The 17,383-nt window shown below is 37.0% G+C and overlaps 1 protein-coding gene across 3 annotated transcripts in view; it reads left to right on the plus strand.

Moving 5' to 3' along the window:
- ENPP3 (ectonucleotide pyrophosphatase/phosphodiesterase 3) overlaps positions 1–17,383 on the plus strand; it is a 110,997-nt gene that overhangs the window by 35,944 nt on the left and 57,670 nt on the right. For all 3 annotated transcript variants that reach the window (XM_072643344.1, XM_072643346.1, XM_072643345.1), the window contains 5 exons: positions 2,755–2,834; positions 7,731–7,850; positions 9,342–9,451; positions 10,200–10,265; positions 13,371–13,443. In XM_072643344.1, the coding sequence (XP_072499445.1) occupies positions 2,755–2,834; positions 7,731–7,850; positions 9,342–9,451; positions 10,200–10,265; positions 13,371–13,443 (449 nt within the window). The remainder of the gene's footprint in view (positions 1–2,754; positions 2,835–7,730; positions 7,851–9,341; positions 9,452–10,199; positions 10,266–13,370; positions 13,444–17,383) is intronic.

Consider the following 17,383-nt stretch of genomic DNA (forward strand, 5'->3'; position numbering starts at 1 on the left):
GGAGTATGACAGCTCCTTATCTCTTAGGAAAACATTTTAAAAATACTTTCATGGACTCTGTCTCTTTTATTACTCCATGATAAGTATTATTATCTTTTGATTGGGAAAAGGCATAATGACAAAAAATTTGTTATCAGTTTAATAGATAGGGATTGTAATAGCTGTGATTTCACTGGTATAATCAAGTCACATCAAATTCAACAAGCATTTATTGAACTCCTATGTGCTAGGTACTGTGGTAAGCCCTGGGGATGCAAAGAAAGACAAAAGACAGTCCCTATTCCCATGGAATTCATAGTCTAATGAAAGAGGCACCATGCTACCAACTATATACAGAAAAGATATAGAAGATATGTTGGAGATTAATCACTAGAGAGAAGGCACTAGAATGAAGGGGAATTGGTAAAAGTGTCCCATGAAAGGTGAGATTTTAACTGGGACTTGAAAGAAGTGGGGAAAGCCAATAGGTAGAGATGAATAGAGAATTCTAGGTCTGAGGGAAAGCCAGTGAAAATGCACAGTCAGAAGTTGGAGTGTCTTGTTGGAGGAACAGAAAAGACAGTCACTGGATCACAGAGTATATAGTGAGGAGAAAGAAGTAAAAAGATGGAAAGGTAGGTAAGGGTCAGATTACGAAGGGCTTTGAATGCCAAGAGAATTTTATATTTGATTTTGAAGGAGATAGGCAACCATTGGAGTTCGCTAAATAGGAAGGTGAAATGGTCAGACCTGCACTTTAGGAAGATAGTCTGATAGCTGATTGCAGGATGGACAGAAGTAGGGAGAAATATGAGGTAAAGGAACCAAGGAGCTTAGTATTGAAGCAGTCTGGGCATGAGGTGATGAGGGCCTGCACTAGGTTGGTGGCAGTATATGAGAAAAGAAGGGAGCAGATGTAGCGAATGCTATGAAGGAATAATCTACAGGATCTGGCAACAGATTAGAAAAGGGATGAGAATGGGGAGTAGGGGGTGTCACCCAAGTTGTGATAGTAAGAAGAGAGGGTTTTAGAGGAAAGATGAGTTCACTTTTGAACATGTTGAGGTTAATATGTCTTTGGATTATCTAGTTCACCATGTCCAGTAGACAGTTGGAGAGGTGAGTCTGGAGATTAGGAAAGAGGTTAGAGCTGAATAAGTAGACAAATGATCATTAGCAGAGAAAAGATAAAGAATCCATGAGACTTGATGAGATTGCCAAGTAAATTGGGGAATAAAAAATTAATTAATTAATAAAATTAATAAATAGAGGGGTATGAGAACAGGGCCCAGGATGGAGCCTTGGGAGACATGCGTTGTTACCTGGATAATGCTGCTACAAAGGAGACTGAGAAAGAACAACCAGCCAGGTAGGAGGGGATCTAGGAGAGTGTTAGTGACATAGAAACCTAGAGAAAAAGAGTGTGGCAAGCTTCCTGTAAAGAAACTTCCTCTACCAATGCACCTTGGTGCCTGACAGGAAAAGAGAATAGAAAACTGGCCTCAGAACACCTCTCCTCTACCCTGGGCACATAGTGGGTAAATCACTTGAGCTCTCAGGGATGCAGACAACTGTCTGGGATTACAAATTACAGAGCAGATCCTGAACTGCCTCAATTTAATAACACTTCAAATATGTAACACTTTAAGTGAATAATTTTTATTTTATTAGTCATTGTAACAAAAGGGAATGTGATAGCTGATAGAGAGCTGGCTTTAATCAGGAAGACCTGTATTCAAATCATCCCACCTCTGCCACATATAGACTGTATAATCCTAGGAAAGTCACTTAACCTCTCAATGTAATCAAGATTATAAATTGCAGAGCAGGTACTGATTTGAACTCCGAAAGTTTTTCACTTTGAGTTCCTTACATTAGTGAAATGATAAGTGAAGTCCAAAAATAATTATTACAGCTTTCCCCGACATTGGAAAAATAGTAATACATCTATATGTGAGGAATACAATTTGTTAATTATATAAAAAGCCTGTTCATTGGTTGATTTGTGAAGCTCTTGCAATAACTACAATCCATAGGTAGGAAGCCAAAGTACTAAGATATAAACTTTGTTTCTTTGTAAACAGTAAGGTTTTGATAAGATAGTATTGCCATCATTGGCTTACATTTTGAGTAGAGGCTGTTGAGTTAGTTGGATTTGGATCTCTGGTGTCTGGCACAGTGCCTGACACGTAGGACATACTTAACAAATGCTTGTTGATTGAATGTTACCAGTTTACATACACTAGACTAGAACAAAGGTTAAAGGATAGCTTTTAGTCTTATATTATAATGGAATTTTGTTATATTGAATATGATTTTTAAAAAAGTGAACTATCTACTTGAAAATATATGGGCCAAGAACTCAGAAATAGGTTACATAAGAAATTTCCACTGAAATTAGTTTTAGAATAATAATTTGTGTATATCGTAATAGGTATTTGTATGTATTCTAATATATAAATACTGTAAAGCTTTTCTGTTCCATATAGCATCTTTTCACATGTCACCTCAAGCTTAGTTGGGTGTAGTTAGATATTAGGGTTCAGAAATTTTTACTTTCTTTACCGTATTCAATGTATTAGTTCAAGAAAAGCACACAGAATAGATGTTAAACTAATTATATTAAATATATTTGTATAAACCATTATTATTTTGAACCCTCATGGTTGGCTATTTATTATTTCTATTGAAAGCTTTATGTCTCAGATTTCTACCTGTTCGCACATACTCTTCATAAAAAGGAACTTCCTAATATGTCACTATGATTTATTGCAGAAACTTGTGGAATACATTCGAAGTACATGAGAGCAGCTTATCCAACCAAGACCTTCCCAAATCATTACACCATTGTCACAGTAAGTTGTTAACCAAATGGTTTAACTGGAAAAAAAAAAAAAGCCCAAAACTAATTAAGTGGTTTATGGCCCAGATTAGGGAAGAAAGATGTCTTAGTCACATTATATGCCACCGATTAAGGCCAATTAGCAAACTTCTATTGGTGAAAGGTCATGGGTCAAACTATGATTCAGGAGAGAGTAATCAGAAGGCCAGGAAGGCATCAGGGTCAAAGGATTCACTGGTGTCAGCAAATCTGGAAGGTGAGGCAGGTGTCACGAATGCTTGGAGATTGGACCACAAGATCATGGATTTAGAGTTGTAAGGGATCCTAAATGTTACTGAATCCAACACCCTTATTTTTACAGATGAGGAAACTGAGGTCTAGGAGGGTTAATGGATTAATCTAAGGTCGCACAGCCTTCCTCTCTACAAGTGCCATGTTCTATCCACAAAAATTTCAAAGTCAAACACCAGTTATACCCAGGTAGAGTGAGGTAGAAATTCATTGTGAAATTGCTCATGGAACCTGTTGATGAAAATAGCATAAAGTAATAGGGAATAAACTTGTCTCATGACATGTCTTCATAGGAGACAGGACTCTTTTATGAGAACCATATGCTAACCATGTCTCCTTGCCCCCAACCAAAAGGACTTCAGTCTTGTTGTTGAATTAGCATGCTCTACTGTAGCAAATAGCAAATATTGACTTAGGTCCATTACTCAGCTGCCATGAGCCCAGACCTCATCCTTCCCTTAGGAATACATCTTCAGACTTGGAAGATGTGACTTGGAAAGAATGCTCTGATGGAATCTTATGCTCCAGTGGGGCATGCAGTTACCCCAATTGTTAGTGCTGCTTCCTATGACTTTGTTCTTGGAATCATACAATCCTGGATATAGACAGGGAGGGGTCTTTAAAAATCATCTAACCCCCTCATTTTACAGATGAAGAAATTCTGATCCAGTGAAATAGTGACTTTCTGTGTATATATTTCACATCTTCTTATTTTGTACATGCCTTCTTCCCCTAGTAAAGTGTGAGATCTTTGAGGACAGGGACTTTTTCACTTTTGTCATTCTTATACTAGTGCCTACATAGTGCTTGGCACATAGGCATCATTTTATATATGCTTATTGAATTTAAGTATGTGTAGGGCTGGGGTTTGGAGGAAGATAATGTTGACAACAAGATGAGAATCCCCAGGTTGACATTAGATATATCAACATTTAGGGTGAATTATTTATGTGGATTTGGGTAGATCAAGATTGGGGCTGAGGTAAACAGTTTTTAGAGACTGTTATTAAGTGAGAATGGCAAAGATGGCAGAGAAAGAAGAAGCAGTAAAGTCTAGCTATCTACCATAAGTACCTTAACAAAGACCAAGGAAAAATACCAGAGTGAGTTGTGATCAGATAATTTGAGGAGAAACCAGCCAAAGGTCTGCAGGTACTTGGGAAGGGGCATCTATTTGGCCAGGAAGGTCCATACAGAGCCTTCTAGCACATGGAGGAGGCCGGGACCTATATATGTATACTAGAGCAGAAAGCAAAGAATAGGGGCAAACTGGCAACCTTCCTGTGAGGACTGGAGCTAAAGCTTGAGGCTGTATGTGAGGGCAGAAAGTATGGACCAGGGGTGAGTCTACAGTTCTGTCAATCTGTTCCCAGAATAGAGGCTTGCATCCAGTGTAGATGGGTTTGGGGTCTTAGTTGGAGAGTGTAGATCAAAAGTGTGCCTATAGTTCTATCTCTCTGAGCCTGGATTGTGGGGTTGGGCTGAGCCTTCATCTGACTGACCAGTGTACGGAACATGGAAACCTTGTTTTGTATCCAGTTCTGTTCCTCTGAACTAGCTAAACCTTCCATCTAACTGACAGAAGCTGGGAGGGAGCAAGGTCAAGTGAGGGCAGTAGCTTTCCATTGGAACTCTGGCCAGGAGGAAGCCTGCAGTTTAGTTTCCCAAATGCCGAAACTCAGTCAGGAGTCTTTAAAGCTCAGACCAGGAGGTAAGGAATCAGACGATACCCTGGATCAAACTTCTTGGGGCACTCTTTGGCCTGAGGCACCCCTGAGATCCCTGAAGAACACAATACTCATTAAGCAGAGAAAACAGCAGCAATACCCTAGATAGTATAGATCAAGACCAAAACAAGGTTCCAACATTCCCTCCAGAAGTATGTGGAGACTTTCTCCAGACCAGGAAATATTAAAACTTAGAGTTCCTAAACCTTTGAATTACTGTAATGGTATTGCAAATCTAACACCATTGCCAGTATTATATAGAATATACGGGGTCTGGAAAGTTGCTGTCCATTCTTCATCTATTTGTTCCTAAATCAGGTTATATTACCTTCCCTAGGATCCCTTATACTGGACTGAGTATGTTTCATGTGGTCAGGGTATTCAAGGATCCATAATCATGGAAGTACTATAGCTCCTTGCTTTTCTTTATAAATTGTATCTAGATTCTGGTGGGGGTATCAGGAGGGTCAGGAGAGTCCTTTCTGTGTTTTTTTTTTTTCACCTCAGGCTAACAAAACTAGCCTACAACATGGTCAACCAATAAACTTTGATCCATGGAACTCATTGTCTTAGGAACAGGTTATTGACTGTATGGTCTGTGTAAGGTTGACTTTATCTCAGACTTGGATAAAAATATCCTAAAAGCCTTGTACTGGAAGTTGGGGCAGATGATAGATAGGGTTTGGAGCTTTAACTCAGGGTCCACCAAGGGACTGTTTTAGATATAGCATATATCTATCTGCTTTAGGTTTGATGGCAGACATTGTTTAGTTTTTGTCTTTCCATCCCTTATGTCTCAAAGACTGCCTGGTATGTAGTAGGTGTTTAATAAATGTTTGTTAGTGTGAATTGGTGGTTCAGAAAACTTAAATATGATCTTTCTTGAGTCTCATGTAATGACTGGACTATGGCAAGTGGATCCCAAGGAGTTCTGGAAAAGGGAGGAAAGTTGATTTTCTGGCAGAATATATTTATTTATTTTAAAATTTCCTTTTTTTATTTTGGTGGGGGGAGAGGTGATCAGGGTTAAGTGACTTGTCCAGAGTCACACAGCTAGTTAAGTGTCAAGTGTCTGAGGCTGGATTTGGATTTAGGTCCTTCTGACTCTAGAGCTGGTGTTCTATCCATTGCACCACTAGCTGCCCCTCTCTGGCTAAATATTTTGCAATGCCTTCCCTTTGGCCTCTGGGGGCTTAGTCTTCTGGGTTACAGTACTGGATCAAAGTGGGAACCTATCATTTTCATTAAAGAGATAACTCTTTAGTGGAAAGATTTGGAATCCTATGATATAGGTTCAGATACCTTTTCTGCCACTTATCTGTGTGACCATGGGCAAGTAATTTAAACTCCTTGGGTCTCACAGTTTTGTCATAATACAAAATGATAGGATTGGTCTGAATAGTTTCTGATTTCACTTCCTACTTAAGAGGTATGAGGATGCAGGAGTAAGGACTTAAGCCATAAACTTTGCAAAGGCCTCTGGGTCCACTAGGTCTTGCAATAAGTGGAGAGGTTTGATTTCTGGAATCAAGGATGGGTAGACTGTAGGGAGCACTGTAGGAATTGATTATCATGGGAAAGGGGTACTATTGTAAAGCCTTTTCCTAGAGAAGTGGTTAGGCCAGCTTGTTCCTAGATGCTTTGTAGAACTTGGAGAAGCAAAATCTGGACCGAGTATTTTGCCAGTTGTATATATTCCCTCCTAACTGATCTTTGGGCTACCAGTAGGTAGGGTGGGAAAACACCATGGGTACAAATTTAACTTTTGCTAACTGAATATAGAACCTGACATGGGCATATCTTTATAGAGGCACAAATAGGTTGATGACTACCTACATGAGGCTAATCCATTGTTGATAGGCATGGCTAAACATTCCAAAAATTGATCAACCAGCTCAAGGGTCTTCTACAAGTCTTGGTTTAGGATCCAGAACAAGGCAGCTAGGAGGCACAGTTGGATAGAATGCTGGACCAGGAATCAGAAAGCCCTGAGTTCAAATCTGCTTTCAGTTATTTACTAGCTGTGTGACCCTATGGGGATAGTAAGTAATAGTATCTGCCTTCCAGGGTGACTGTTAGAATTGAATGAATTAATTTTCATTAATTGCTTTGTAAACCACAATCTATAAATGTTCCTATTATTATTACTAAAGAACTAATGTAATCTACTGTGTTCCCTGGGCCCTACCTAAGCTAGAAAATATGTTGATTAATATTAAAAATGCCTTTGAGTTCTTGGGAAAGAGTATTCCATATTATACTAAAAGGTAGTATCTCCTGTGAAGTAGGGGTGGAGGAGGTGGTACTTGCATGGAACCTATTCTGCCCAGAAGGATATGTCAAACGTTACCTTGTCCCACTCTGTGGAGTGATTCCATAGGAAGAGATTCATAAACAGTTTTCACTGAGCCATAAACACTGGGAGATCCTCTGTTCACTGAATACATCTGACCAAAACACCAGAAGAAAGCATCTTATTCCTTTAGTCTACAATGTTTACTTCTTGAAAGGCAATAGTCTCCTGAGTACATAGCCAGTTATGTAGAAGTCAGCATCCCCTTCTAGAGCCTGGAGTACAACAAATGGTCCTGGCATTGTCTGAGCGGTAGCTGGGGTGGGAGAGGTGTGATGATTATTAGAAACTGCTGTCCAGCGATGGCTTCCCAATCTTGCTCTTATAAGTCAATTTTTTGAAACTGAGTATAAGACTTCATCTTTATTCCTGTTAACTTCTATTCTATTATAGTTGGCCCTATGGTCTGTCTTGCCAAAATCTTTTGGATTCTGAGTCTGCCACTCAGTGTATTAACTATTTCTCCCAGCTTTGGGCCATCTGTTCTATCTTAATATGTGAATTAATTTCTTTTCCTTTTGATTTATTTTCATTTTAGGGTTTATATCCAGAATCCCATGGCATCATTGACAATAATATATATGATGTATATCTTAACAAGAACTTTTCAATTTCTTCACAAGAGAAATTTGATCCAGCATGGTGGAAAGGGCAACCTGTAGGTATCCACTATCTGAGCTGTAATCTTTGCTTTCTTTGTTTTTTTTTTTTTTTAATCTTTGCTTTCTAACACAATACAGCAAATTCATAAGTCCACAGGGACTTGTCTGTGTAAACTCTAGTCTTTGTAAATTTTTCATGAGTGAAATAAAATGTTATTTACAAAGTCTGATTAAAAGAAACATTTCTTCGAGACTGATAGCTATTTGAAATCACTGTGGATTGCAATTTTGTTATGATGTTATTAGAAATTGGAGGGGATCATCTGATGGATCTTTCTTAGCTTTTACTCTCAATCAAAGCTTCAAATAGGTAACTGTAGAAAGGTGGAATTCTGTTCAGTTCCTTCAAATTACTTGGTGATCAGTGTGGTGTGAGAAAACTCAACTCAACAATCAGTTCCTAATCATTTATTAGATTAGAATATAATGTTACCTACTGAAACTTTTCTTATAACTAAATTAAATGGCTGATATTGCCATTTAAATCCATTTATGTCCTCACATATTTCTTTCCTTCTTTTTATCCTCCTTGACATTCCGCCTAAGAGATGGTTTGCTGAAAAACTGAAGTCAAGTTCTTAACCCACTTCATCTCTTACACTGCTCTTTAAACAGGGCCAAGAATGGAGCCCTGAGCAGGCTCTGTTGTTGATTTGAAAATGACTGCCTCCCTTGCTTTCTCGAAATCATCCGTCTAATGTTTGTTTAAAAGTCAACTACTAGATAGTGGTTTTAAGCTTTATAAACAGTATTTTAAAACTGTGAAGGGCATTTCTTTTTATCACTGGGAATGTTTTATTCCAAATAATTTTTAAAATTCAGTGATATGAGAGTAATAGAATAATTATTTTAGATGAGTAAATGATTTTTACATATAAATTAATAACATTTTCCAATTATATTAGAATAATGAACTTTAAATAAATGGATGATTTTTAAAATCTCATGTAAATTATGTCATTATAAATTGCAATAATAGAATAATGATTCTGTTATATTATTTACTCAAATACTTTTTAAAATACCAGTCTATCATTGCTATTCTTCAATGGTCTTAATAATTTTTAAGAAAAATAATTTTTGAAATAAAAATTATTATATTTTGAATGCCAGAGAATAAGAGAAAAATTATTTTAAATAAATAAATTACTTTAAAAATTGAGACAATTTCTAATTGTTAAAATAATATTTTTGACTAAATAAATGATTTTAAAACTTTAAACTTTTAAAAACAATTGCACTATTTTCCAGTTATATTAGAATTGTTAAATTATTATAATATCTTTATAAAATTAGAAAGCACATGTGATTGTGAATCATTCATTTAAACTAGCCCCATTACTCTCAACTTAATCCCCCTTATTCATGTTAATAGAAATCCTTACATTTATTTTTGAGGCTTTTCCTTGATCAACTTCAAGTTTCTTGGAAGTTTACAAATTGAAAATTTTGATTTGTAGTAAACTTTTGATTTCATCTTCCTACAGATCTGGCTAACAGCTATGTATCAAGGTTTAAAGGCTGGGACCTACTTTTGGCCTGGCTCTGATGTAGCTGTTAATGGCACATTTCCATCCATTTACATGAAGTATAACAAGTAAGTCATATCTTTATGGTATGAACCAATTAGGGGGAACAAGTGGGAAGTTGTACTTTATGTAACTTTTCTTTCAGGCAGTTAATTCTAAGAGTTGGCATATAAATTAATTGGAAGGAATTTCATCTTTGGTTCTCACACTGATGAAATCATGAAGTCCCAAAGTACTGTTATTTCTCAATCTTTTGATTTTAGTTGGCAAGGTAAAGTTCCTTCTGTTGGGCTGGTCTCTTGTACACCTGCCATTCCTTAGAGGAGGTCCATTTATTTCCTCTTTACTCTTCCTAAACAGGAAGGATAAAAAGAATTTAGATTGAAAATGTCAGTATTGTCTCCTCAGACTTTTTGGAATGACAAAAAGAAGGCAAATAAGAAGGATGTTTTAAAAGGAGAGAAGAGAAATCATAGGGTCAAGATTGAGAGGCATAAGGGACAATGGAAGTCATTTTATATATTTCATATTTTTGTGTATAAGGAAACTGAAGCCCAGATGAAGTGTCTTGCCCAAAGTCCCATAGGTAGAAAGAAGCAGAATCAGGATTTGGTTGCACTGACTTTTAATTATATTGACAACTCTCTTTTAAGAAAAATTTAACAAACAAATTTTAGTTGTAATAATACAAATCTATCTAAGTATATTATCATTAATGTTGGAAAACATCAGTTTTTACTTGCTTGATTAACATATTCTGGTAGAAATATGCTTCTCATGGTCCTGTGTCTCCTTTCTCTTAACTATTTCCTTTAGTTCCGTTCCATATGAAGAGAGAATTTCTACACTGTTGCGTTGGCTTGGCCTGCCCAAATCTGAAAGGTAACTGCTAACATCATATAAAGAAAAAATAATGCAAAAATATGATGACTACTTGATATGACAGATCAATCTTACCGAAAAGATATAAATATACCATGAGCTCACACTCAAACCCTGACATGGATTGGTTGGAATCCAAGTCCAGTGTGCTGTTAGCATGTATTTAAATTCATCTGAGTCCCCTTCTGTTGAACCTTGATGTCAGATGAAACCAAATAACATTTGTTTTAAATGGCATTCATTTAACTAGAGCAAAATTGTAAGGTAAGTAATAAGGCAAAGTCCTCCACATCTGAAGGGTACAGAAGGTCAGTCCTGGGGTCAGAGACACTCTTAGTCAATTCTTGCTGTTAAGGTTGGGGTTCTGCAAGAATCCTTCTCATTGCTTCCCTTGGCTGGGCCTCATTCCTGCTCAACTCCATGTCTTTGTTTCCTTACACCTACTATAGACAGTCATCTACTGCTACTTTTTGTTTGTTTTGATCCGTTTTCGTTTTTATGTGTTTTCTTTTTTCTCTTTTCTCCTGACATCTAGGAGACTTGTCTCCCTCAAAGGGAGTATTATCTTTTCTTTACAGAGATTTCCCTAGCCAAAATATTTTTGGGGGCTAAGTAGCATACTTTAAAGGTCTATTATTAATTGGAATCACAATCAAACTCAGCCAAAATAGCAAAAAAAAGGCTCTACTGGTCAAAATCTATCTTTCTGACTACCTTGACTGTCTTCCCTTAGTAGGAATTTTCTTAGGCCTACTTAATCTTCTTTTTGACTCCCATTATTTCTTTGAATCATGTACACTTCTCTGGATCTTAACCACCATCAAGGAAGCCTCATTTAGACCTTATTCCTACAAGTTGTACCCAGGTCATTGTCTCCTTTTTAAAGAGTTTACATTTATCCCAGTCAGATTTAATTTTATTAAATTCAAAACAATGGCCTAGCCTGTCTGAATCTGGTAGGATCCTTGTTTTTTGTTATCTAGTGGGGGAAGCAAGGTGGTGCAGTGGATAGAGCACCAGTGCAGGAGTTAGGAGGACCTGAGTTCAAATCTCACCTCAGCCACTTGACACTCACTAGCTGTGTGACCTTGGGTGAGTCACTTTACCCCAATTGCCTCATCCTGGGTCATCTCCAGTCATCCTGATGAATGTCTGGTCACTGGATTCAGATGGCTCTGGAGGAGAAGTGAGGCTGGTGACCTGCACACCCCTCCCTCACTCAGAACAAAGTCAAGTTCAAGTCATGTCATTATTTCTCTGATGGCATGGTCTTGTTCAGCAACAAAGGATGAACACACTCACATCCAATACGCAAATTATCCCTACTAGCTTTATTTTTTGGCACCTAAAAATAAACATAATATTCCATATGTTAAAAAAGGGCTTTTAAGAGCTGAGTGAGTGCTGTCTATTAAGAGGTGACATAACAAGTTCCATTTTGTTCTGTATTCACCATTTTGCTTGTTCCTTTAGCTCAGGATCAATGTGCATCTAGTTTCTCCCCTCTGCCACTAATTGCTTTATGATTGCAAAAAAAAAAAAGAGAGACTTAGAGGACTTTGATAGCCCCAGGAAATCTATTCTTTAATCTTATTTAACAGGGAATATATAGATCCCTTTGATTTAGTGGGAATGACTAGGCTAATGAGGATACATTCCTTCCTTTGGAACTAGGGATAAGCAACTTCTGTGTAACCAATGGACATTTTTCCTCTTTCCTTATAATATACATCTTCTTAACTAAGTTTTGATAGATACTCCATTGACTTCTGATGCATCAGGTTAAGTGAATAAACTGCAGTGACGTCGACATTATTGACTGATTATTAGCAGTACCATCCTAGTCAATGGTCCATTGGACAATTTTTGTCCCACAGATATGTTCTGATTGGGGCGGACTACAGAATTGTTCTCTCACCTCACTCCCTACTAGCACTCCCCACCCCTTAATAAGATGGACTCTAACATTAACTTTTCTGGCAATCATGTTACCTCATTAACTCCTCTAAATTTCCAAGGTTTTTTTTTTTCCCAGATGAGCTGCTGTTTAGCTAGTCCTCTATCACTTTGTACTTGAAAAGTTGAGTTTTTCAGCCTAAATGTAAGACTTTACACTTATTATTATTACCTGTCATCTACTTAAAGTTGACCAAGTGTTTTATTTAGCCTGTTGAGATCTTTTTGGATCCTGACTTTGTCATCAGAACATATTTGCTATCCTAGCTTTATGTCATCTGAAAATTTGATAAAATTTGTCTAAACTCATTGGTGTACACTTTACAGAGTTGATTCTCTTTCTGTTTTTTAAAGCCATGCTCCCTCTCCTGTTCTCAACAAAATAAGAGTATAATTGTTATTTCTCTTCAGCAGCCATTATCTCATCCCTTCACTCCACCTTTTCTTTTAGTATAATTTGAAAAACCCTATCCATTCTCCTTCTGTCCTACAAATTTCTGAGTCTTTTACAAATGTCCAAAATACTGGAATAAAACTATGAAGAAATGATCTGGGTGGGGAGAGAGGTAGAGTGCCTGAAATTTGTCAACTCAGAATACATATGAATTAACATGAGAGAACTCTAAGATAACAGAATTATAGATCACTGGATTCAGAGCTTGAAAGGACTTTATAGGTCATCTCATTCAATCTCATGTTTCTGGTGAGAAAGTCAAGGACTAGAAAAGCTAAATGACTTGGCCAAAGTCAAGTAGTTAAATATCAGAATGGAGATGTGCTTTCAGGAGATGAGCTTCAACCCCAAATCCATGCCTGTTTCCAAATAGGTAACCGTTGAAGAAACTGATAGGTTGCAAAGGGACAGGGATGTAGCATAGTCAGAAATGAACAGAGGCTGAAACACTTTGGTTGCTATGGCTACTTTTTTGCCATTTGGGGGGTGGCTCTTGAAGCCTTATATTTCTTGATGTTTAAAGGGACCTCATCCTGATACTCAGATGGATGAAATGGCATATGCTGACAGAGGCTGATGCTTACAGGCCCATTTTTCAGATTTGACTGGAGTTCTCCTATAAAGGTTTATTAGAAAGAATTTTTCTTAAATTGATAGTAAGAAAAAATTGTTTTGTCTCTTAATTTTATCTACAGACCAGATTTTTATACCTTATACGTAGAAGAGCCAGATTCTGCTGGACATTCAGGTGGACCAGTCAGTGGTAATGTACGTTTATTTATTTTGTCTTAAAAATGTTTGATGTCGGGTCATAGACAGGCAGCATGTTATAGTCATTCAACCCTGAAATATATTAATTATGTGACACCTGGTAAGTTACTTTTTACATCTAAATGCCTTAATCAACTCTGTAAAAATATAAGTTGCCTTGAAAATGTGCCCTGAATTATGGATAAGAGTTCAAGTTTTGCAGCCATAATACTGTTTAACATGTAATATCATACAAGGTTCTGGGAAGCTTGTATAACATTTTGTAGTATGAATACATTCTAGGAACATATGTTAGAGGGTCACATTAGACAGTTTCTTATGTAGGACACAGGTATGACCAGGGAGCATGTGTAACACAGATGGCTTGGTCAACTCGTGGCTCTGCTGCTCACTTCCCCACAGATAGACTAATGTTTTAGGATGTCATTGAACAAGCTCTGCTGAAGAGAGGTGCTTGGATACTCTGCTCTTTCTTGGACATCTCCACGGATTTTTTTTGTTGTTGTTGACTGCTCTCCCCTGGAGTCTCTGCTGCACTGCTCTTTCCAAATGTCTTTTGACATATCTGAAGAATTTTCAGGGGGCACCTTTGTTGGGCTGGTCTCTGCTGCTTTCTGTAGACACCTCCACTGCTCTCTGCTACTCTCTTTTGCTCTCTGCTGCCATCTATTATTCTACAACTAACATTTATCTTTTCCCATGAGGGGTTGGGGAGTAGGCTTTCATTATTAGATTATAGCCCCAGGAACTCCTTAAATCTTTTTCTGATTTCAGACCTTAGCCAGTCCCCCCAAAACAGATAGGTACAGATGGTTTTAGTCAATTAACAATTTTTTTTATGCCTATTATATGCCAGGCATTATGTTAGGGACTAAGGATACAATAATTGAAAAAAAAAAAGAAAACACCAATTTGCTCTCAAGCAGTTTAAATTTTATTGGTAGTTATGTACATATATTAGCATATAGAAATAAATATGTAGAGTGCAACTAGAAGATAAATGATGAGAGAAGATAAAACAGTTGACAGGGGATGGATCAGGAAAGGGTTCATGTACAAATTAGTGTTTAAGCTGAGTCTTTGAAGAAAGTAAAGGATTCCTTGAGATAAAAATGAGGAAGAAGTACCTTCCAGGAATGGGCAGTGGTTAATGAAAAGGTACAGAGATGGGAGATGAGTGCCACATGTGAGGAATTGAGCCTGGAAAGATACACTGGAGCCAGTTTGTGAAAGGGTTTAAAAGTTGAAATGAAGAATTTATATTTTTCTTTGGAGGCAATAGGAAGTCATTAGAATTTAGGGACCTCAATGAACATTTAATTCCAACTCATATACACAGGGAATCCCAGGTATAATGTAATCAACAAATGGCTACATAGGTTCTACTTGATGACTCTGAAGGAGGAGGAACACACCACCTCTTCAGACAGCCCATTCAATTTTGGGATATCTCTAATTGTTAGCAAATTTTTCTTGACATGAAACTTAGATTTGCCTTCATGCAACTTGAACGTATTGGTACTGGGTCTGGCACCAACTAACCAATCAATCAATAAACATTTATTAAGCGCCTACCATGTAGATGGCAGTGTACTAAGCTCTGGGGATACTAAAAGAGCAAAAGACAGTCTCTGTCCTCAAGGAGCTTACAATCTAATAGAATAAACCTAATCCCTCTTCCACATTTCAAGGCCAGAGACTTGACCTTGATGTTTAAAGAATCTGTGGCATTTGGAGAGGTAGAAGGGACTGGAGAATGCATTACAGATCTGGTAGACTTTGTAATAATATACCTACAATTTTATAACTTTGTTCTAGTGACTTCCTCATAGTTAATGGGAAATTGGGTGCAGAACATTTTAAGCTTGAGGGATGTAACTATAAATAATGCTCCATATACTTTTACCTGCTGTTCATTATGGAGAAGTAAACTAATGTTATATTTTAGATGGAACGAGCAATAGATACATAGCAGTCATTTCATGAAAGATTCTCCCAATGACGAAGGAATTATTTTGTTATAAGAAGAGCATAGAAAGCTGAACAGTTTTCATTACCATTAGAGAACTAAATGTTTGCCCAGTTCTCTTCCTTAGACAGTATTCATTGCTAGAACAAGAACTAGTTAGTCAAATCTAGAAAGCTGGAATGTCTTTGTGAAAGATAATATTGTGGGAAAGTTGCTTTGAATTTCAGCCTAATGAGAGGAGTCAAATGCAAAAACATCACCAAAATTTATGAATGGTGAAAATTGCCATAATCCAAAATCCAGAAACAATAATGATAATGACCACACTAACATAATGTTCATAACTTTTGCAAAATCCTTTGCATGTATTACCTCATTTCATCCTCATAAGAGACCTGTAAAGTAGGATGTCAATGTTTTATCTTTATTTTCAAAATCTTATTTTTATTTGTATATTTTTTATCAACTTCATTTCCAAATATAATCCTCCCCTCTCCCTTAAGTAGCGTTCCATAGTATAGAGCTGGTATAAGGCTAATTTGAGCCATTCCTTCAACAAAATTTTAAAAATACTTAAAGAGGAAAAAAAGTTTCATAATATTGTTTAACACACTCATCTTATCTGCCACTATATTCTATATCCACCCACCACCTCTGCAAAGAACAGAGCAAAAATACGTTTTCTTATCTTTTCTGTGGACCATCTTCATTAATTGTTGTTATTCAGTTGTGTTCAGCTCTTCATGACCTATGGAGCATATTGTCCATAGGATTTTCTTGGGAAGGATACTCGAGTAGTTTGCCATTTCCTTCTTCCATCTTGGTAATTATATATTCCCACTTTACAGATGAGGAAACTGATGCTCACAGCAGACAAATTCCTTAGCCAGATTTACACATCTGGCCTATGGTGGGACTGTGAACTCAAACCTAGGCTTTCTGACCTTTAATTCATCTCTACTTCTGACCTTTAATTCATCTCTACTTCCTCTTACACTACTTATATGTCCAAAAGGACTACTGGACATTTTTTCACTCATAGCCTTATATACATGGGAACTTAACTATCAATAGTATTGTTTTTGAACATGAACGGTGATGCTAATGATCCCACCAGTGACCTTTTTGTTTTTCTGGCATGCTTTGGAAAGTTTTTTTTCTCAAGCTTTATCTCTTGCCAATCTGTATAAAAGACAAAGCAGGGAAAGAAAGAGTGAGCTCATATAGCTGTGACTTCAAAGGAAAAAAACTCAGATAACATCCTGCAAACATTGAAAAATATATTTTTTCATCTCTGTTTTCACCATTCAGTTCATATACAACTTCTTTACTCAAGGTCTCTCTCTACTTTTTCTCTTTAGGTGGTCTAACTTTACAAGGACACATTTGTGACCTGATATATTGAAATACTCTCTCATCTTTTAAGATCCATTCTGTCTTTAATTCTGCTCTCCCTTCCCCCTGCCTCATTTGAAAAATATAACAGAAGCCCATTTGATATTAACATTACATTTAATGGAAAAAATATAGACCCAATTTTGTCTATAGAAACAACAACTTTAATGAGATGGACACTACATACTAGGGATGTAATTAGCAATGGAGCAAACTCGGCTTGCTACAGGGTATCTATATCTAAATGAATGGTCTTCCTGAGAGAGTATCCTTCCTACTTGGAGCAACCACAACATCTGTGCCTCATTCGGTAATATTTACCTGGCCTGAGCTGCCCCATTCATGGTACAATCATCTTCCAGTCTGATATCTCTAAGGTGTTGCCATTGTCACCCCTTTCTCCCTCTCTACTACAACTGTGTCTGTAGTCTCAGATTGTCCTCTAGGATCCTCCCTCCACTGCCTTTACAATTATAAAAACAACAATTATTATAAAAACACCAACAAGCAAACTTGCAATTTACAGGTCTGCTAGCCATTTAAAAAGCAAATAGCTTTTTGAGATAAATATGA

Source organism: Notamacropus eugenii, chromosome 2 (genome assembly GCF_028372415.1).
Source record: "Notamacropus eugenii isolate mMacEug1 chromosome 2, mMacEug1.pri_v2, whole genome shotgun sequence".
NCBI lineage: Eukaryota > Metazoa > Chordata > Mammalia > Diprotodontia > Macropodidae > Notamacropus > Notamacropus eugenii.